The following is a 22,546-nucleotide window of genomic DNA, read 5'->3' as shown; positions in this document are numbered from 1 at the left end:
TACAATATAGAATTTTATGAGAAAAAGTATAAAAGTTAAAAGTTTTCGAATAAAAATAGACGGTGGAGATTTTCCACGATTCTACGATTCAAGCAAAATCTCGGGGGCTACCGACATAGGCATCCCAAATGGGCCTCGCCTAATATAGTACCCGGGGTTTATTGAAGGCCCACTACCCGAAGAATAAGAAGACTCGACGAGCCCAAGATGTATTTAAGGAAAAGATAGAGTTGTAATAGGAAGTGTTATTTGTAAATTTGGCGGGATGAGTTAGAAACCGTCCCGGACTCTGTAATCCTTGTATAGCACGAATCCCTCGGCTCCACCTATATAAAGGGGGGGTCGAGGGACGAAAGATCATCGAATCATTGTACGCAAACCCTAGTTTTCATATTCGTCGAGTACTTTTCGGCTGAAACCTTCGAGATCTACTTGCCCTCTACTTCTAACTAAACCCTAGCCTATAATCCATAGGCATTGACAAGTTAATCCCTTGTCAATCGTCATCGCTCTCCTCCTCCGATTCCCCGTCGGCGAGGAAGCGGAGGTCGCTCTCCCCACTGGTCAAGGATTTATCGTCCTCGGACCAGATGGAGGAGGCGTGGTCCTCCAGGTCCCATTCTTCCGGTGCGCGAATGTCCGGCGGCGTCTCACGGGAGGAGGAGGACCCGAGGGAGAGTTCCGAGGAGGTGGAGGAAGAGGAAGACATGGTGTGCGAAGGGTTTTTTTTGGGAGTACTAATGTGGGGAGGACGAAGAGGAGAACTGTTCGATGCAGTTAGATAAAGGGGATGGAGATTTAATTTGCGAACAGTTTTCGAGGGCGTGGTGCCAAAACTGTCAAATCGTGCAGAGAAGTTGGGAAGACAAGTCGTCATGATGAAACATACTGCGACGGTTCTCCTCTGCCACGACATGACCCTTCGAGGAAAAAACAGAGTGGTTTTGAAATTATCATTACCAAAACCAGGGGGGCATGTGTTATCACCAGATTTTGGCTAAATTAGGAGGTGGGCCGCGAACAAGATGGGCTTAGAAGATTACACATGGAAGATCTGTGAAGCGGCCTTGATCGGTGAAGTTGGGCCGGTTGCCCATGTATCTTTAATTACGGTAGATTGTATCTAGATTAAAAGTTAGAGTTTATCTCGTGCACGGTTTAGTGCACGCCCACATTAGAAAGTCCCCTGGACTATAAATATGTACCTAGGGTTTATGGAATAAACAACAACCAACGTTCAACCACAAACAAATCTCGGCGCATCGCCAACCCCTTCGTCTCGAGGGTTTCTACCGGTAAGCGTCATGCTGCCTAGATCGCATCTTGCGATCTAGGCAGCACAAGCCTGCCTACGTTGTTCATGCGTTGCTCGTATCGAAGCCTTTTTGATGGCGAGCAACGTAGTTATCTTAGACATGTTAGGGTTAGCATTGTTCTTCATGTTACATGCTTTCGTAGTGCAACCCTTGCATGTCTAGCCGCCCTTACGCCTATCTTAGGCGTAGGGGCGGCACCCCGCTTGATCATAGTTTAGTAGATCTGATCCGTTACGATTGCTCCTTGTTCTACAAGGATTAGTTTAATATACTGCAATAGTTAGGCCTTACAAAGGGGGAGGATCCGGCGGCACGTAGGGTGTCGTTCGTTGGCCCTAAGCGAGGATGTTCCGAGGATCAACCTCGTGTTGGTTTTTAGGCCTTGTTTAGGATCGGCTTACGATCACCGTGCGTGGCCGCGAGGCCCAACCTGGAGTAGGACGATCCGATTATGCGGTGAAAACCCCACATCGTCGTAGATCTCATTAGCTTTACCTTGATCAAGCGGGACCACCATATATTCGGACACCTCGTCCGAATCATGGGTGGATCGGCTCTTTGAGCCGATTCACGGGATAACCTGAGAGCCGATCGAGGCTCGTATTTAACGTTTACGTGTGTGCCCTGCGGGAAACTAAGCGAGGCATCATCCACACCTTCACGACCGGGTATAGGTCGGGTGGCACGCCCTTGTGATAAACATCGGTGCGTGCGACCAGGAGGCTTTGCGGGCCGTCGCTCAGAGGGACTGGGGCCAGCCGCAGCCCTAGTTGTTCCCGGCTCTACGGTGTTGCCCGTCTCTGCCCGCCAGTGGGTTTCTGATGTCAACAGTCCCTTAGGTCCAGGTAACCTCCACAATAAGTACGTGTAATGTGGTACTGCCATAAACCTGGCATATGCTGGCCGTCCCAACAAGGCATGATATTGTGACGGGAAATCCACGACTTCAAACTCCAACTTCTCTATCCTGTAGTTTTCTCGAGTTCCGAATTGAACGTCGAGATTAATCTTCCCCAGCGGATAATTTGTCTTTTCTGGTGTGATACCGTGGAATCGCGTATCAGTTGGTTTCAGGTTTGCTAGGGATATGTTCATTTTCCTTGGTGTATCTGCATACATAAGGTTTAAACTGCTGCCGCCATCTATGAATACTCTGGATACATCAAATCCTGCAATTACTGCTGGTAAAATAAGTGTTGACTGCCCTGGTCGAGGGACTTGCTGTGGATGATCGGCTATTGTGAAGCCAATATCTTGCCCTGACCAGTTAAGGTACTCGACCGTTGGTGGAGGCATCTTCTCTGCCATAAACACCTGTCGCGAGATTACTTTCTGAGCTCTATTGGATGGCCTGCCTTTCTGGATCATCGAGACCGCTCCGTTAGAGTTGGGATCAACATAAGGTGGTGGAGTAGGTGCTGCCGCTATTCTGAGCTGATGTCGATTTTCGTCCGTAATCGCGGGAGGAGGTGGCAAGTGAATCTCACTCCTGGGTCCTTGAGGATTTCTGTGCGCGGCCTGAACATTAGCGTGTCCTGCCCATCCACTACAAGAGAATTGGCATGTAGAGACATCATTTTGGTCCAGTAGAGACACTTAAATTGCCCTTACGTAGTTATAGAGGCACTTTCCATATTGTCTCAAAAGTGTCACTACGGGCGGTGTCTCTACGTCCTAAGGACAATAGTAATAATGTCTTTACATTTTAGAAGACATAAAATAGGCATTATATTGTGTCTCTAGTGTAAATAAATGTGAAGAAACCATGTGAAAAGCAATACTCGAACTCATGACCTTAATGATTAAGACTTAATCCATTAACCATCTTACCCTTTCACAAGTATATGTTGATACTTGGAACAATTTTCTAATTAGTATTGCCCACCATGGCCCAAACATAGAACAAATGTCTCTAGAGAACAAGCAAAATGCCTCAAACATTATCTCTAGAGGAAAAGTAAAGACATACAATCAAGTGTCTCAGGGATTGCCTCTTGATAACTTATCTGTGACACTTTTGGCGTGTCTCATAAGTTGTCTATAGAATGAAAATTGCAATACCTTACAGAAATGTCTCAACTAATGTCCCTACATTTGAGACTATTTTTGAAGTGTCTCAAAAAGTGCCACTACAATATGCAAAGTGTCTTAATGTGATTTTTAATGAGGCAAAGTAGGAAGTGTCTCTAGTAAAATGTCTCTATGGAAGGTTTTTCTTGTAGTGATCTTAACATTGCCTGGAAATTTCGGCAATCCTTTTGCAAGTGTCCTGACTGTCTTTTTCCATTATTGTCGAGATAAAAATGCATCTGGCACGGCTCATTCATCATCTCTTCAGGGGATACGAAGGGTCTTTGGAACCTTGGCCCGGTATTTTGCCTGTTGTTTCGAGAGTCATCTCTATTGTCGCCTCGCTGCTCGTTGCTCCTCTGATAATCATCTCTGTTGTTTCCTCCGGCGCTTGCTCGGAAGCCAGCAGAAATTTGCCCAGGAGCATCATAACTCGAGTACTGCCGAGGAAATCGTCGCCTACTTTGATAATTTCGGCTGCGGTCCTCCTCTGGCGACCTATGCCGTTTGTTGTGAACGACATCTTCTCTATCTGCCCATCTGTTTGCTATCTCCATTAATGCGGATACTGTCTTTGGATTGGTCCTCCCCAAATCCTCGACAAAATCTCCTCGCTCGATTCCTGCGACAAACGCATCTATTGCTCTCTCGTCAGAAATATTCTCTGCTGAATTTTTAATAATATTCCATCTTTGGATATACTTTCTCATTGGTTCATCCGGCTTTTTCGACACGACCTCAATTCCTCTAGTGATGCGGGTTTTTGCGGGTGGACCGGAAATTCTTGATGAATACGTCCTCAAAAGCTGTCCCAAGCTTGTCGATAGATCCTGGAGGAAGTTTCTTTATCCGAGATCGCGCGGCTCCACTTAGGTGTATCTGAATACTTTGCATAGCTGTTGCTCTAGTGCCTCCTGTGAGCTTCACCGTCTCTAGGTAATCGACTAACCAATCTTCTGGATCTTGTAGGCCGTCGAATTTCTTGAAACTATCGGGCAACTTAAATCCCGAAGGGACTCAAGTTTTTCGGACTCTCCTAGTAAAGCATGGTAAACCGCACATGTCTTCGTCGTTTAGTTCTGGGGAATGCCGATGTTCTCTTCTACTTTGTCGTGCTCTGTCCACCCTTGTTTGCGCTGCTGTGTCTCTTGCTCCACTTGTCCCTTCAAGAGCTGTTGCTGCTGCTGCCGCAGGTCGTGGACTATTTTGCCTTGCTGTTCCTTCGGGAGGTGTTGATGCAAACGCCGTCCCCATGGCTCCGACTCCTGCCATTGCCATGTTGTATAGTGCTTCCCTTGGATCTCCTGGAGGTGGCCTGGATGCAAGGATAAAGGCCTATGTCGCCATATACCCAGCTTCTGGTGTTTTGGGGATGATGTTCCCTCTCGTGTCTATCGACATAAAAGACATGTCGAGGTTTTGAACCAAATGCTCTCTTTCTCCTTCAGGTATGTTTTGCAGCCTCGATCTTGCTGCGTTCCGAGCTTCCCGTGGCTATCTCCCGAAGTTCCGGATTGTCGACTTAACTCTGCTCTTCGCCCGCTTGATGCGGAGGCTGCCTCCTTTCTTCTATTCGGAAGCGGTATGTCTGTTTTTCCAACTCCCTTGCGGTTCGTGCGAGTCTATATTGATATGCTTGCAACTCTTCCGGCGTGGCTGTTGTGACCATTGGTTCCGAACCAGTCCATAGCTCTTGCGGCTCTATCCCATGCTGCTCGCGGGAGTTGAACTCTATCTCGAGGCTCGGGTCCGACGTATTTGCTGCCTAGACCTCGTCGTAAATCGGAGGGATCGACGTATGGATTTCCCAAATCGTCGAAAGCCTCAGATGTTTCCTCCTGATCACGGCTTGGCTCTCCGATGACATAAATCTGATGGTATCTTGTATTCAGATCTGTGCTATGTTTGGTGACACCATCATAAAGACTGGTGAAGGCCTTGCCCACCGTAGTAGATTTGTCGATGAAGTCGAAGCTGTCGATACTACTCGAGTCATCGCTTATATAGGAGTCCGCGGATGACTCGAAGGACATGTCGCTGAAGATCTTGGCGAGCTTTTCGCTTGCCCTGGTGCTAATGAAGCGTGGCGATGAGGTCTCTTCTTCGCCTGACTCGATTGACGATGTTGAGTTCGAAAAATCGGAATCGACCGTCGACGATCCCGACGAAATCGGAATTTCGAGACGATACGCTCCCTCTTTCTCGACGCGAAAGTGGAATCTTCCAAACGTCATCTCCATAGGCTCCTCCAGATACGCATATGCATCCAAACGGGAGGGCGGGTGAGGAATAAAATCGACAGGACCAGTTGCGATCTGTTTACCTCGATCCATTGTGTTGCTTGCAGTTGATGAAGTCGACGATCTTGAACGTGCCATCGAGATCAGATCCTTGACGCCTCTAATTCCCACAGACGGCGCCAATTGACAAGGGATTAACTTATCAATGCCTACGGGTTGTAGACTAGGGTTTAGTTGGAAGTAGAGGGCAAGTAGATCTCGAAGGTTTCAGCCGAAAAGTACTCGACGATTATGAAAACTAGGGTTTGAGAGACAATGATTCGATGCTTTCTTTGTCCCTCGACTCCCCCTTATATAAGAGGTGGAGCCGAGGGATTCGTATTGTACAAGTTACAGAGTCCGGGAGGGTTTCCAACTCATCCCGCAAGATTACAAACATCATCTCCTAATACAATTCTAACTTTCCTTAATATCAACTTGGGCTTCCGATTCTTCTTATTCTTCGAGTCGCGGGCCTTCAGTAAATCCCGGGTACTATCTTCGGCAGGCCCATTGGGGATGCCTATGTCACCGGCTCTCCGGCGAGGGCAGTGGAGGCGGGAACGTGGCCGTCTTGTGATGAACTTGGGCCACCACCTCTTGGTTGCCAGAGCTCGGATGCTGGAGCAACAAGAAGAGAACAGACCATGTTTTTCTAATCTTAGAAGGGTTTAAGTGTAAAACGTAAATGCCGTCCTGTGATGAACTTGGGCTAACAGTCCGACACTTTTTAGGATTGGAGGGAGTATTATACTAGAGTTTGACTCGCTGTTCTTGCATGACTGGAGGTTTCGTTGGGGCGTCACCTTCTATATCCGTGCTGCGACGGTGCTGCTCCCATTTGCTTGTGTGCTTGTAACCTTATGTCTTTGTGTGTCGATGTGGTTGTGCTACAGTTGGGGTTTCATTAATTTAAAGCCAGGTTCATCTTAAACCTTCCGTCTAAAAAGAGAAAAAATACACCTTCTTTAAAAGCTAACTTCATAAAATGTTTCGTTATATTATTGAACTTAACAGTGAGAAAATATCGCTTTTGTCAACGTTTGTGTAAAGCTGGTAAATTTTGGTAAATACATAACGGTTTTTTTTGTTTGTCAAAAAGGCCTATCAACTTCTATGTTGACTGATCTTAAAAATTCTGAAATTTCAATTACAAACTATGCCAATCCTCTCCCCTAAAATATGTCATATTGGTAGCCAAAACCTTCTTTCTAGCTAAGAACCAATCTGAGATTGGATGGGTTAGGAGGATGGTTGTACCTCCACCCTAGCAGAGTTCAAACTCTAGGTTTGATATCTGTGTGTCTCATAAAGGCGGAATATTCATTCAGTGGAAGGCGACGTTTCCGTCGACAGCGAGGCGCTTGTGGTGACTTCGTCAATTTTAAGATCCGATCCGCTGACTCAGTCTTTCGGGGGTGCTCATAGAGGTCGGGTGTGCGTGTGTGCATTCATAGGGGCGAGTGTATGCGTGTGAATGTGAGCGTCTGTACTATGTTTCTAAAAAAAACTTCTTTCTAGCTGCTAACACGATATCAAGGCTTCTTTCTTCCTCGGCGTCATCCCCTATTGATTGTCCTCCATTGTCAACTCGCCGCCCTTCCCGTGCCATGGCTGGGGCGGCCAGGCCATCCGAAACCTGCTATGACGTTGGCGACCACGTCTTTAACCCACTGTCCATCACTCCACATATATAGCCAGCCCAGCACCCTCTCATCCGCCCTTTATACCCGGGATAACAGGGGTGGACTTAGAAACAAAATTGAGGCAAGACAGAAGGTTTGAGTAGGGACACTTGTTTTGCATATTTAGAACAACTGAACTGTTAAAATATAAATTTTTGAAGAAATTGTAAAATGTGAGAGCCGGTTATCTGTACGGCAAGCGGAGATGAAACCTACTTGATTCTTTTTGTTGGAGGGATGTTTGGAGTTGACAACACCCAAACCCAAAAATGTGGCAACAACTAATGGATGTCCCATAATCCGAACGTGGTACATTATTGTACCTACCACATTCCTTTCGCTACTTCTCCAAGTGCAGACATAGTTTATCTGCATTTCACGGTTAGTGTGTTTCCGAGGTCCAATCGCATGACATGAGCTTTTATCCACCCCAAGCGTGGCATCCAATTCTCGGACTACGCAATTAGAATCCCGTTTCTGAATGGTCTTCCAAGATATGCTAGGCCACAGGCGACTCATGTCTGGCAAACAAAAACATAACGACCCATGTCAGGCATTTTAATTTGTCTCACACTAACCCAGCATATATATCTTTTACCACGCAACCAACCAAAAAGCAAAATTTCCAGCGATGTAGAGAAGCATCTGTGGCAACAAATGACCAAGTGGCCTTGGCGCCTCTGCTTTATTTCAGTTTGCTGAATACTTGCTACAGAAATGTTCAAAATGCTCTGAGTTATCTCCCTTTGCTACCACGAATGCTCAAAAAACTTGGGTATCGCTGCATCGATCTGTTTAGCATTGATAGGAAAAATGCCTCAACTTATTTATTCAAAACGAACTCGTAGTTAATTACTTCGTAATCCACCTTTTAAGCTACATGATGGCTGTTAGGATTCATACCCTATCTCATTTTGAGGGTTTGATGCTCAGTTCTATATGCTAAACCAGCACCACAAGGTTTACAGGTCAGATGAACTTTGTTAGGGTGTATTCTCAGTAGGATCCATATACAAAGTTTTAATCGAACCCATTCAACCGGTTTTCAATAATAATTCTATTTGGAAGATGAAGATATCATCGAAAAAACTAAGGTTTTTGCATGGTACCTTTCTCATTAAAAATAACCTAACAAAATGCAACTGGTATGATTGTACGAAATGTATTTTCTGCCACGGAGAGGAGATAGTAAAATACCTTTTCTTTCACTGTCGGTTCGCTAGGTCTATATGGCCGGCCAATCATTCAGATAGGTGCTACCTTATACTCTCCACGTAGCATTTGCAAATATCTTTAGCAATTGGCTAAGGGTGTGTTCGGTTTGGGGATGGGGTGGAATGGAATGGAGCCATTCCATTCCACTGGCACGGAACCGTTCCATCCCTGTGTTCGGTTTGAACAAATTTTTTATCACGGAACGGTTCCATCCTTGTGTTCGGTTTTGAAATGGGATGAGAATGGAATGGAGTGGGTGAGATAATCACCTGATTAATTATTCTAAACTCGATTAATTATTTGCTAAACTTGATTAAGTAGTGCTAAACTTGATTAATTATTGCTAAACTTGGTTAATTATTACTAAACGTAATTAATCAATGTGTGACAGTCACCCATTCCACCTCGTCCGGCCGAATCGGAGGAACCACTTCATTCCGGATCTAGAGGGAATATTCCATTTGGAGGAACCACTTCATTCCATTTCAGTTTGCAACCGAACGCAGGAACGGGCTCTAGGTGCGGAACGGTTCCATTCCGTTCCACCTCATCCCCAAACCGAACACACCCTAAAGGGGTGGATTCTAGGTTTAAGATTCTTATTAGAGTGGGAGTGATTGCCTTTATCTGATCGCTTTGGCTATGTAGGAATGACTAGGTTTTTAACTATAAAAATTCCTCTCTTACGCAGGTCATCTACCGGTGTACGTTTTTACTCTGTTTATCATCGGCTTCGGCGCTCGAAGGACCGCGACCTATTTACAGAGATGTCTACACGGTCGAAGGATACCGCTAAGGAGTTTATTACCCAACATGGATGGCTGCATAATTGTAGGATTGCGGCTCCCATGACCTAATTGGTGGTCGAGTCTTTTAGTAGCAGTCTTTTGTAACGTTTTATGCGATTCTTACTGTTATTTGACACAGTTGTGTGCATCTTAGCTATGCAGAGGCCGGGTGTAAGGGAATCTCTAACTGGGCGACGCAAATGGACGCTCGTCGACCGTCTGCGTCCGCGTGGTCAAAAAATGCATCTGGAACCAGGGCTAGCGGCCCGACGCATAGTGACCGGGCTGTCCGCGGAGACGCAAATTTGGCCCAAATATGCGTCGAGTTTGCGTCTCCGTGGATGCTGCGCGGACGCGCCGAGTGTCCGCCGAATCTCACGTAGAACCCACACGTCAGTGGATGGGATGCTGCTCACATTCCCGCCAGTTGCCATTTCCTGCCTAAAAAATAAAAGTTTACCGGCGCTAAGACTCCCTCCCCTTGCAATGGACGTCCTCGTCGCTACAACCACCATGGATTCCGAGGAAACCCTCGCAACCACCGCCCTGCACTCCCCCATAGCCACCACCATAGTCCCAAACTCCCAATGGAGGCCACATCTCCGGCCGGCTCAAAGCGCGCCGCCACCGGCGGTCGGGAAGCAAAGCCGAAGGTTTTAAAGAAGCCGCTGTCGAAGGAGGAGAAAGGCGTCTAGGCCGCGAAGCGCCGCGGCTGGCGCAAGAATCTAAAGGAGAGGAACGCAGCGGCAGCGTCCGCCCAACAAGCACAGGCCGCTGCCCAAATGGCGCGGCAGATGCAGGTGAAAGCCGACGCCCACGTAGGCCTCTATCATGGCCTCCATACGAGCCTTACGGAGGACATGCTCTTCGTCAAGCAAGAGAGGATTGTCGGCGTCGCTCCCCGGTCTCGTCGGTGAGCTCGGTAAATCCCCAGCTACGTCCTGGAACGCCTGCACCATCGCAGGTCCACGCGACGTCGCGGTTCGCTTCCGGCGCCGCACCGGTCCAATTCAACGGGGCCCCGATTCCTGACCTGAACCGGACGCCGATGAGCAGTGACTCGTGCCTGGCCGCGATAGGTCCTGGAGGAGAGCATTTTGGTGCCTCGCACCCTATTTGAGGAAATCACACCATCTGCCTCGACGATGGACGACCCGGTACGTTTGCTCTCTCAATGTCCCGCTCTGCCGTGTGGCATTCGTCTGACGTCCGATGATTCCTAGGCTTATTGGACGGAACGCAATAAGGGCGATATCCAGGCCATGATCTTCGGCAGCGGATTTGTCGGTGAAGGCGGCGTCGAGATAGGGACGCGGGATCATTGGGCATACACGCAGGATGGGGTGGACATCGATGGCGAACAACTGTTCTCCACCCAGCCCACGCAGTCAACAACTATCTGCGTCGATACCGATGAGGAGGCGCCAAGAGGGATGTCCTGACCAGGGATGATGCTGGCAACAAGAAGGGGGAGAGCCACAGGACCAGCGGCTTCAACGACGACGAGGACAAATTTTTGTGCGATGTGTAGCTCGCGACCAGCCATGACTGCATAAATGGTGCCCAACAAAATGGAAAGGTCTACTGGGCCAATGGTGGTCTAAGAGTACGAAGAGAGAAAGTGTCACAAGCCCTACGAGATGCGCAGCGAACGCACAGAAGAGTCCATCAGAAAAATATGGAACTACATCAAACAAGAGACCTCCAAGTTATGCGCCGTCGTCGATCATGTTGTTGTCCACCACGAGAGCGGCACGAGCGTGATGGCACTGGTAAGTGACGGGCATCATGATTCCATCCATCTATTGCGGCATTTAGCATATCATAAACCTAATTTTTAGCTATTAGGTAGCGAGGGCCTTGGAGAAGTTCAAGGCAACACACAAGAAGGGTGCTTCTATGGTCCATTGTTTGGAGAAGCTGAAGGGTGCGCCGAAGTGAAAAAGTGGCCGCAGCTGTCATCTACCTCAACCTCACCAAAGAGGTCATTGAGGTCCAAAGGATGGACGCCGAGGCCAAAATGCGTGACGCCGAGGCCAGAAGGATGGATGCCGAGGCCAAGATCCGGGCAGAGGACACAAGGATCATGCTGGCCGACTTAAACGTGGACGATGACACCATGCCTGGTTCGTGAAGAAGCACGCCGAAATCCACGCGCGAGACAAGGTTGCGGCGCCGTTGTCAACCATCATGGCCTCTTTTTGGATTATATTTGATGTTCTAGCCATGTTTGGGCACCTTTTGGACTACATTTTGTGCCGTACCTTAAGCACAATGTGATGTACTTATTTAAGACCTCAATTTAAGCCAATATGATGGCAATATGTTCATGCTATTTGTTTGTTTATCCTGTTTTTTTATATTTCCCCCAAAAATGGCCCGCGGCCAATATGCGTCGGGCCGCTGGAGATACCCTCGACGCAAACATACGCATGACCATTTTTACGTCTGCAACCTAACGCAAACGAATGCAGGCGGTCAATTTAGGCATCCAAAATACGTCAGCCTTGCCCTAATGCTTAAACCTTTTGAGTAACAAAGGGCCTTTATAAAAAAAAAAACCAGCACCACAAGTAAAACTGTTCTGGTTTACAAAAGCTAGATCTTTCTTTCATTTTGCGATCAGCAGATCTTTCTTTTCTTGAAAAACAAAAGCTAGATCTTTGAGCCACATAAACGTACGCACGGACACGGTGATACGAAATTTATAAGAAAGAAAATTTCGAAAAGGACTTATAGGCATTCTGCAAGCACGTCCCAAGATGCAAGTGCTTTAGTATATTATTCGTGGTGATCGTGCATGGTTATGTGTCGTATTAGTGGTCCTCCCTCTCTCCATCTCTCGGTGCTGTGCCTGTCTGTTTCAGCGTCGCCTCAATCATCCGAAATCTTATACTTTCCGGTGCGGAGGCAGTTCGTTCAATTCGTGGCGTCACCTTTTCCAACCCAACAAACCGATGAGATGATGCTCCCAAAAATAGAGCAACAGTGATCCGTCCTATTGGTCGACAACGCAGAAGGACTGAAGTATGGCAGCATACATTATTTCTAGCAGCAATCCAGAGACAAGAACAGCAGTCGGAACCAAACTGTTTAATCGCGTGTACTGTTAGATTTTATTGATCCAGATGAATGTAGATCCAGCAAAACATTCTTCTGAATATATTTCTATTTGTGTCTCTGGTTAGAATCATTTTAGACAAAATCCTATGAGTCCATTTTCTTGATTTGGTTGCCATGTCGTTGTTTTCTTTTGTTAATTTTCTATCTCAGATTTTTTTCGGTTGTCTAATAAAAGTTTGATGGAGGCACCTTCTCCTGTTTAACTTGATTTTATATGTGTTTTAGTTGTCAACTAAAGGTTTGTGGGTGGCCACATCCACAGTTTGAATCTTTTTTGCTTTTTCCAAGAAAATAGTAGAGTTTAAAGGCGTGTATGATATGCCTCTCATCCACTGATCGATGTGGTTAGTTTTTGTTGAGGATTGAGGAAAAAGCATTTATATGGTTTATTTGCCATAAATTTTGCTACCTCAGAAACTACTGAGATAAAGTGTACAGATGTACCAGGGCACTAGTAAGACAATACAAGTAAACTGTGTTTCATATTCACTTATTCTGTATCTACCTAGCTAATCCAACGCCTTTAGGCCTTGTTTGGTTAATCCCCTACTTAGGTGTATTGGAGTGGATTGTGGTATATTTTGACTTGCAAGGGATTTAAACCACCTCAATCTCCCTCGGATTACCCCAAATCGAAGGAGCCCTTGGATGAAAGAAAGAGAACTTGAGCTAGGCGTTTGTTGCTCCAGTAGAACTCTCTCCCCCCAAATTCAGACAAACTCAAACACAAAAACGTCTGAGATCACCCGATGTCCTTTCAGGCATGATGGTCTTTTAAAAATAAAACGGGTATACAAACCTGTATGTGGCTCAACTTATTTGTACGAATATCTAGCGTACATATAGGTAGTACTACTATACATGTGCGCCATTGTCAGCACGTCGGCCGTGACTTTGCCGGGTAGTAGCGGTAGTGGCCGGCCGGCGGGAGGCACGGCAAGGCGGGTACTTGTCGGCCACAAGGAACTGTGTGTCGATGGGGAGGCCGCCACGAGCCTCCGCAAGGCCTTGACGGCGGCGCAGCAGCGCGAAGTGTGTCGAACCTAGCTGGATTATCTATGTGGAGGCTAGCCGGTCCCTTTTGCCAGTTCCGTTGAGCCGGTACCGGACTGTCTAACATCCTCCTGACCGGACAAACCGGCAAATATTTGGACGTTTCTTCACGCACCGTACTATCTTGTGCTACCTACCAATTTTTTTTTTTGAACAGATACCTACCAGATTGTATTGTACTACTGGTCAAACTGTATTGCTGACGGACGGATTGTCTTGTGAATGGTATAGGTATAACCTTACGAGGTATACTAGATTTGGATATGGACTTAAAAGGGCTCATAATTAATTATTTAATTATTTGGTTAATTATTGAAGAGCCCAAACTAAGTTTAGGGGAGGAGTTGTACCGCTAAAGGAATGGGAGGCTACGCCGAGGGCCAGGCTATACGCCGACGGCCAAAAGTCGGGGCCGTCGGTGTATGGCCCGGCCAGGCCAGCCTGCCCTTTCGACCCTCGGTGTAGCGCGGTCTACGCCGAGGGCAGCCCTCGGCATATCTTTGGCCCTAGGCGTAGACAGGGCTATGCCGACGGCCACCCTCGGCGTAGGCAATTTTTCAAATTTGTCTAATTTTGTAAAAATCATAACTAATTCATATGATGTCAGAAAAATGTGTATGAGGTATCAAAATGTTCAGAAAAACATCCTCTATCCGTTTATGTCAAAATCAAGCATATTTGAATCATGTAAAGTACCATGTTAACATAGAAACAATTCAATCACTTTCTTATATGTCCTCAGGTTCCCGTTTTAGCCAGATGGCAATTTAAACGAAGTCAGAAAATCTCGCGGAACCGCATGGCATCATTTTATGTGTCCTAATAACCAATCCAAAAGATGGAATTTGGATACGGTAATTATTTTGAAAAACCCTTCACGAACAGGGCTATCAAGTCCGGAGTTATCTGGCTTTTTGGGCAAATGAGTAGGAAACGGTCCGTGACACCGCATAGTTTGTCGGAACGAGGCCATATTTGGCACGTGCGTGGTCCCTGGGATGGGAAGCAAGGCCCCGGGAGCAGATTTCCAATCTAACCCATGGGCGATGGTTTTTTCATTTTCGGGGTGCCCAAACAGGTTTTTTTGTGTGAAGTAACTACATGGGGCGCATTTTAGTATTGCGCGAGACCTCCGCGTAGTGGTAGTACACCGCCGTCGCACCACATATCACATGCCATATGTGCGCGCTAGCTATCTGGGAATCCATGCGGCTTCCTGCGGTGTCCCGCTGAATCCGCTGGAAAGTGACCGGATTTCAACTAGGGGTACACTTTCCGCCGCTCAATAAATTCCGGGAAAAATGTTTTTAGGTCTATGACATATCACTTCATATGCAATTTTTTTTCGTTTAGCGCGATGGTAAACGGGTGCACCAGCGCTCCCGGTACGGCCATACCGCATCTCCGTGGGGGCCCGTTTTAGCCAGATGGCAATTTAAACGAAGTCAGAAAATCCAGCGGAGCCGCATGGCATCATTTTGTGTGTCCTAGTAACCACTTCAAAAGTCGGAATTAGGATACGGCAATTATTTTGAAAAAACCTTCACAAACAGGGCTATCACGTCCGGAGTTCTATGGCTTTTAGGCCAAATGAGTAGGAAACGGCCCGTGACACTGCATAGTTTGTCGGAACGAGGTCATATTTGGCACGTGCGTGGTCCCTAGGATGGTAAGCAAGGCCCCGGAAGCGGATTTCCAATCCGACCCATGGGCGATGGTTTTTTTCATTTTCGGGGTGCCAAAATGGTTTTTTTTTTGTGAACCAGCTACATGGGGCGCATTTTAGTATTGCGCGAGACCTCCTCGTAGTGGTAGGACACCGCCTTCGCACCACATATCACATGTCATATGTGCGCGCTAGCTATCTGGGAATCCGTGCGGCTTCCTGTGGTGTCCCGCCGAATCTTGAAAGTGACCGGATTTGAACTAGGGCTACACTTTCCGTCGCTCAATAAATTCCGGGAAAAATATTTTTAGGTCTATGACATATCACTTTCTGTGTGAAGTTTTTTCCGTTTAGCGCGATGGTAAACGTGTGCACCAGTGCGCTCGGTACGGCCATACCGCATCTCCGTCGGGGCCCGTTTTGGCCAAATGGCAATTTAAACAAAGTCAGAAAATCCTGCGGAGCCGCATGGTGTCATTTTATGTGTCCTAGTAACCACTCCAAAAGTTGGAATTAGGATACGACAATTATTTTGGAAAACCCTTCACAAACAGGGCTATCACGTCCGGAGTTCTATGGCTTTTGGGCAAATGAGTAGGAAACGGCCCGTGACACCGCACGGTTTGTCGGAACGAGGCCATATTTGGCACGTGCGTGGTCCCTGGGATGGGAAGCAAGGCCCCCGGGAGCGGATTTCCAATCCGACCCATGGGCGATGATTTTTTCATTTTCGGGGTGCCAAAACAGGTTTTTTTTTTGTGAAGCAGCTACATGGGACGCATTTTAGTATTGCGCGAGACCTCCGCGTAGTGGTAGGACACCGCCTCCGCACCACATATCACATGCCATATGTATGCCCTAGCTATCTGAGAATCCCTACGGCTTCCTGCGGTGTCCCGTCGAATCCGCTGAAAACTGACCGGATTTGAACTAGGGGTACACTTCCCGTCGCTTAATAAATTCCGCAAAAATGTTTTTAGGTCTATAACACATCACTTTATGTGCTAATTTTTGTCCGTTTAGCGTGTTGGCGAACGGTGCACCAGCCCGCCTGATACGGCCATTTCGCATCTCCCGAGGGGCCCGTTTTGGCCACATGGCAAATTGGGCGTCGTATTTGAATTCCTCTAATTTTTAGGTTCAAATGATGATATGGATGTTATATTTATATTTCTCTCATTTTTCTGATCGATTTAGACATATTATTTGTGGAATTTCGATTTTCCGATTTAAAGATATTAATTATTCCATATTAAATAGAAAAAAGACCAAAAAATAAAATCATTTTATTGTTATTTGAATTCAATATTATTATTACTTATATATTCATTGTTGTCTACTTAAGTAATTGTTTGGGATTCAAAAATAAAGAGGTGTGCATCACGGTTTAAGGGTTAATAGGGTTGTATGCTATTATTATCAGCAAGAGGTGTCAATTCTATAATGGAAGCTCATCCGAATGGAACCAAGAAGTTAAGCGTGCTGAGGCTGGAGTAGTGTGAGGATGGGTGACCGACTGAGAAGTTTAACCATGATTGTAATTTGACCTAAGATTAAGTGTAGTTAGATTAAAAGTGTATTGGGTGAAAGATAAACAAGTAAAAAAAATTGTGTAAAAGAAATTAAAATATTTAAAAGTCTATGCTGAGGGTTTTGCCGTCGGCATATAGAAAATATTAAATTTTTTCGAATTTTTTTTCTTGAATTTTTTTGGAAAAGGGAAATTTGAATTTTTTAAAAGTCTATGCCGAGGGTTTTGCCGTCGGCGTAGTGTGCTACGCCGAGGGCTGGGCTTGCCGAGCGAGTTAAACGCGGAGGAGCTATGCCGAGGGCGGTCCTCGGCGTAGCCTACGCCGACGGCCAAAGCAGGCTACGCCGAGGGTTCCCGGCCCTCGGCATATAGCCCCATTCCTGTAGTGCGAAGCAAGCCTCTTTGAGCTAACATCATGCCTTATGGTCCACAGGGATTGCGTCTAACCCTTCCCTGTCGAAATAAGCCAAGTGATATGGTGTTCCTGACTATGCCGAAGGTATAGCATGCACGCACTCGCACTACGCCTTTCCTTCCGACAGTCAGAACATGCATCCTTGTAGGTGCGACACCATACATGCTAGTGATCCAAAGATAGGTTTGCTAATCAAAAGAGTTGCGATTTGTGGACAACCTCTTAGGTGTCGGACTTAGACAGTCCATGGTGGCATATGTAAAATTCATATAATGCTAGCTAGCTAGCTGATCCCGTTCATTGGCTCTCTAGTGGCCTAACAGTTTCCGTTTCTTATTCCCACGGTGGCTACATGCTTATCCATCAAGCAGCTGTCCGGTCCTGTGGTGGATCTCATGCCACTCTAATTAGGCACACGAATTTTTAGTCTGTAAACTAATCTGAGTGATGAGAAAAGCTAAAGGCCGACCATCTAGTTTTTTTAGGGGGTTCTAAGAACTAACTTAGTTCTCAGTAGAATAATACAATTGAATGTTAGTTGCAATCCATATTGCAACTCATTATTTGCACGGATCACAAAGCAAATCCTGTGGTTTGGATACACTTTTCTAGTTCCAATCTTACTTGCAACTGAAAAAAAAAACTCAGTTCCAACTCAAGTTGTAAGATGTTTAACAAAATCTACGGAGCCCGGCCTAAGCTAATTTTAGTCTACCGAGAATTAGCAAATCCATTTTTTAAATCAATCCGAACATCCAGTTGGGTTTCTGGTAGAAAAAGAAGCAATGTTTGGCAATGGATTAACAATAAAATAATTTAATTAGTCAGACAAGACCACTCACGCAAGTCAAGTCACGGAATATGGAAGCAAGAGGGGAAAAGAAAACATGAATGCTCTCTTTTGAAAAGCAAAGGTAAATTGATGGAAGATTAATCTATACCAGGCATACTATTGTTTGGATATTGTTGTCCTGCATCATGGCCATGCATGCACCAAATGGACAAAACTAAAACCACAAAACTCTACAACGCGATGATGCATGGTGGAGAGAGAAAGATGGCTTAATCTTCTCCCTCGAGCTTGAGGCAAGCAAAGCCACCTTTTCTCTGCTATACGCTATAAAAGGCACTCGTACCAACCCATTGCCTCCTCCACTCATCCAGAGCTAATCAAGCAAAACACCATCGAGAAGCACAGCCAGACCAAACAGGCCTCATCTACTTCTGGACTCTGAGCTCAGCTCTCTCCACCACTCTCCATCTGCACTGTGATCAAGCGAGCAAGCAAGTGAAGCAACCATGCTGCAGCATTACCATGGCGAGGTGGCCAGCCTGCACTGCCTCTCACCTCCCAACCCACCGTTCCACAACACTCATTACCATCACAGCGGCATGCTCACCGGCGTGACGCCGCCTCCTCCCTTCCACTTCTCAGCGGCTACGTATGAGTACGAGTACGACGAACCTATCCAGGAAGCCTTGACTGTCGTCGGCAACAGCTCGGCTGGCTGCAATGGCGCCGATGGCATCCACGGCGGGGTGGTAGCAGTTGCGGCTGAGCAGGAGCGGAAGCGGCGGAGGATGGTATCCAACCGCGAGTCGGCGAGGCGGTCGCGCACGCGCAAGCAGCGGCAGCTGAGCGTGCTGTGGGCGCAGGTCGTCCACCTCCGCGACGCCAACCGCCGCACCCTCGACGAGCTCAACCAGGCACTGAGGAGCTGCGGTGACTTGCGCCGCGACAACGACCGTCTCAGCGGCGAGAAGGCCCAGCTAGAGACCAAGCTCGAGGACCTCACGCAAGCCCACAAGAACAACAACGCCCTCCCGAGCTCGTCTTCAGAACAATACCAAAATACTACTGCTGCTGAATGAATCATACTTATATTATCTTAAACGTGATCGTCGCAGAGCATGAAATCCCGGCGACTACAATTATATTTTCTTTGGGCAGTGTGCCAAAAATTCTTCTATTATCTCAAGGTTTCGTGCATGCAACAAATGCCCTTTGGAAAATGCAACAGATTCCGCTTTAAAAAAAGATGCAACTGGTCGCACCAATTCGCTGACAAAAATAATTGAACGTGTGCAAACATAGTAGCCAACGGTTCAGAAAAATGGAAAAATCATTAACAGCAGACACCTCCAGCCATAACAGCATGTCGACCGTGTGGTTATAACAAACAAAAAAATGAGGTTGTAAAATGTTGACATGTGCCGCATCAAATCTCCAAATCACCAATCTTTATTTTGGAGCATATGGAAATCCCACCCAAAAAATAGAAAATAATATGATAGCACTAGACAAAGGCGGCGAAATAAGTGGCGTCTCGGGAGCTCGAGACTCGTTGAGCAGCACCTGAAAAAATAAAGCACATCGCACATACATCGTCATACGCGGTGAAATGACGCTCGAACACTAACCCGAACCACCACATCACGTACGTCAGCTCAACAGCGAGGGGGGCACGAGTGGAAAATTGCCGCTCGCACCAGCGGCAATGGCCATTAACCGACTGCTCGTGTCGCCGGCGTAGAGGCTCGGGCCACCCTCGGTCCCGCCTGGCGGCGACACCTGTACGGACGGTCGTTTCCTGATAGCTGATTGTGTGACCTGACCCCAAACGAATGAGTTAGCCCCTTAATATAATCGTGATTAGGGAAGTAGTAGTTGCTTCCTTTCTCTGCTGATTAGTGCCCTGATGACCTTCGTTATCCCCATCATATATCCACATTGAGCGTTAGTGCGGTGACGAACTTAGTTTGGTTTCATCGAGTAGATTAATTGCAAAGTGGGGTACGTATGCAGACTTTAGCATACGTGCCAAAGTTGGTTTGCGTCGCGGTTGGGTGACCAAGTTGCACGGCTTTATTTTCTCTTTTTAGTGTGTTTTAAACCCTTTAGTTAACTGTCAGATTTAGCGGAACATTCTCGAAGATTTGTGGGCGGATTTAGTGCAGCCCCCAATGTCTTTATGTTGCTTAGAGACTTAGAGTAGCAGAGATGCGTATAAGACCTGGTATTCGGGGGCTCAGGGCTTCTACATATCAGTCCAACGAGAGTATTTGGAGGCAAAAATATGCATCCACCCAAATCTAATTGGAACGGTAATAAATTAAGGAGATGTGCGGAGCTATGCTTTATGCCGAATAAGGGATCATTGTGCGCCCACAAGGTGAAACGGATCTGGCGATCTGCAAAAGGTAAAACATTCACATAGTGTGTTTAGTTGGGTCTTGTTTAACCTTCAGAACTCTAGAATGCAAGACAATGGCGTATCAATCTTTCCATTTCCAGAGTTGAAAATAAAGTGTAGGATTGAGATGACATGTTATAACGCTACAAAACCCGCATAATCCGTAACTAAAATCATTTGGTTGCACCACAACTCCACAAGAAAAACATAATAGTTTATCAGAAGAAAATAGTGGTGTATAACATGGTTCTCGCTGAAACAAACAAAATCATGGGGTTGGCGCTAAGAAAATGCTATGAAATTACTTGCATATTAGTCCACATGAAAAAAATCCCATGGTTTTCAATCCTACAAACTAAGCAAGCTTTGTAGGAACATTTTGGAGAAAAAAGTTCGCTTGATCCCTATAATAAACCAAAAGGGGCCTTAGTTGGTTTGCTCTGGCGGTCACTGGTCACCTTCTTCAGGCTAGAAAGCAGGCTGAAGCTACCAGGGTGGTTATTTAGAAGGAAGTTGATGTTGGCATGTTATTGAAAGATATATGTTGGAAAACATGACATAAATTAAGGGCTTGTTTGGTTCACGGCATTTATATATGGTATAAATAGAAAAATGTAGGAATAGAATGTCATGGCATTCTCAATCCTACAATAACTGAAATCACACAAAAAATGTATTGCATGTTGTTTGGTTGCACCGCGGAACAAACACATAAATTGTTGTGAAGGACCATGTGCGTTACATAGATTTCGTAGAAACAAAAGAAATTTTCATGAGGTTGGACCTAAGGGGAAAATTCCTATGGAACTGCATTGAAAGTAGACCATAGGAGAAAAAAATCTATGAATTCAAATCCTATGAACTAGAGAAGTTCTAGATGAATAATTTCTAAGGAATTGAATTCTCCAAAATTCTTATAAAAATCATATTATTCTGAAAACGCGGGAATAGGAAAAGCAAATGTTTGCACTATCATATTCATTTCAATCCTACATAGTTGTAGTGTTTTATTACGCACATGAAAATCGAAGTATTATTTTCAAGAGGTTTGAGTGAAAGTTAAATTTCCTACGAACTGTATAAGGCAATGTGATGGCGTGTATTTCACACGTTCGTTGGGCAACCCCAAGAGGAAGGTATGATGCGCACAGCAGCAAGTTTTCCCTCAGAAAGAAACCAAGGTTTATCGAACCAGGAGGAGCCAAGAAGCACGTTGAAGGTTGATGGCGGCGGGATGTAGTGCGGCGCAACACCAGAGATTCCGGCGCCAACGTGGAACCTGCACAACACAACCAAACTACTTTGCCCCAACGAAACAGTGAGGTTGTCAATCTCACCGGCTTGCTGTAACAAAGGATTAACCGTATTGTGTGGAAGATGATTGTTTGCAGAGAAAACAAGTAGAAACAAGTATTGCAGTAGATTGTATTTCAAGTAAAGAGAATTGGACCGGGGTCCACAGTTCACTAGAGGTGTCTCTCCCATAAGACGAACAGCATGTTGGGTGAACAAATTACAAGTTGGGCAATTGACAAATAAAGAGAGCATGACAATGCACATACATATCATGATGAGTATAGTGAGATTTAATTGGGCATTACGACAAAGTACATAGACCGCCATCCAACCGCATCTATGCCTAAAAAGTCCACCTTCGAGGTTATCATCCGAACCCCTCCAAGTATTAAGTTGCAAGCAACGGACAATTGCATTAAGTATGGTGCGTAATGTAATCAACAACTACATCCTTAGACATAGCATCAATGTTTTATCCCTAGTGGCAACAACGACAACACAACCTTAGAACTTTCTCATCATCGTCCCGGTGTCAATGCGAGCATGAACCCACTATCGAGCATAAGTACTCCCTCTTGGAGTTAAAAGCATCTACTTGGCCAGAGCATCTACTAATAACGGAGAGCATGCAAGATCATAAACAACACATAAGCATAACTTTGATAATCAACATAACAAGTATTCTCTATTCATCGGATCCCAACAAACGCAACATATAGAATTACATATAGATGATCTTGATCATGATAGGCAGCTCACAAGATCCGACAATGATAGCACAATGGGGAGAAGACAACCATCTAGCTACTGCTATGGACCCATAGTCCAGGGGTAGACTACTCACTCATCACTCCGGAGGCGACCATGGCGGTGTAGAGTCCTCCGGGAGATGATTCCCTCTCCGGCAGGGTGCCG

General features: G+C 46.1%; 1 protein-coding gene across 1 annotated transcript; it reads left to right on the top strand.

The window, feature by feature from the left end:
- The first annotated feature begins 18,315 nt into the window (after window positions 1-18,315).
- On the top strand, window positions 18,316-19,078 carry LOC124658435 (basic leucine zipper 43-like). Its single transcript, XM_047196771.1, has one exon. It carries the CDS (start codon window positions 18,441-18,443, stop codon window positions 19,011-19,013), a length of 573 nt encoding a protein of 190 aa, XP_047052727.1. The 5' UTR covers window positions 18,316-18,440; the 3' UTR covers window positions 19,014-19,078.
- Window positions 19,079-22,546: the final 3,468 nt, after the last annotated feature.

Source organism: Lolium rigidum, chromosome 5, assembly GCF_022539505.1.
Source record: "Lolium rigidum isolate FL_2022 chromosome 5, APGP_CSIRO_Lrig_0.1, whole genome shotgun sequence".
In the NCBI taxonomy this organism is placed as follows: Eukaryota; Viridiplantae; Streptophyta; class Magnoliopsida; order Poales; family Poaceae; genus Lolium; species Lolium rigidum.
Note: the sequence above shows the minus strand (reverse complement) of the source record. Positions and strands in the feature narration are given on the sequence as shown.

Bases quoted from the DNA above. Each gene is read 5' to 3' on its own strand.
- LOC124658435 (XM_047196771.1), top strand. From the start codon at position 18,441: ATGCTGCAGCATTACCATGGCGAGGTGGCCAGCCTGCACTGCCTCTCA.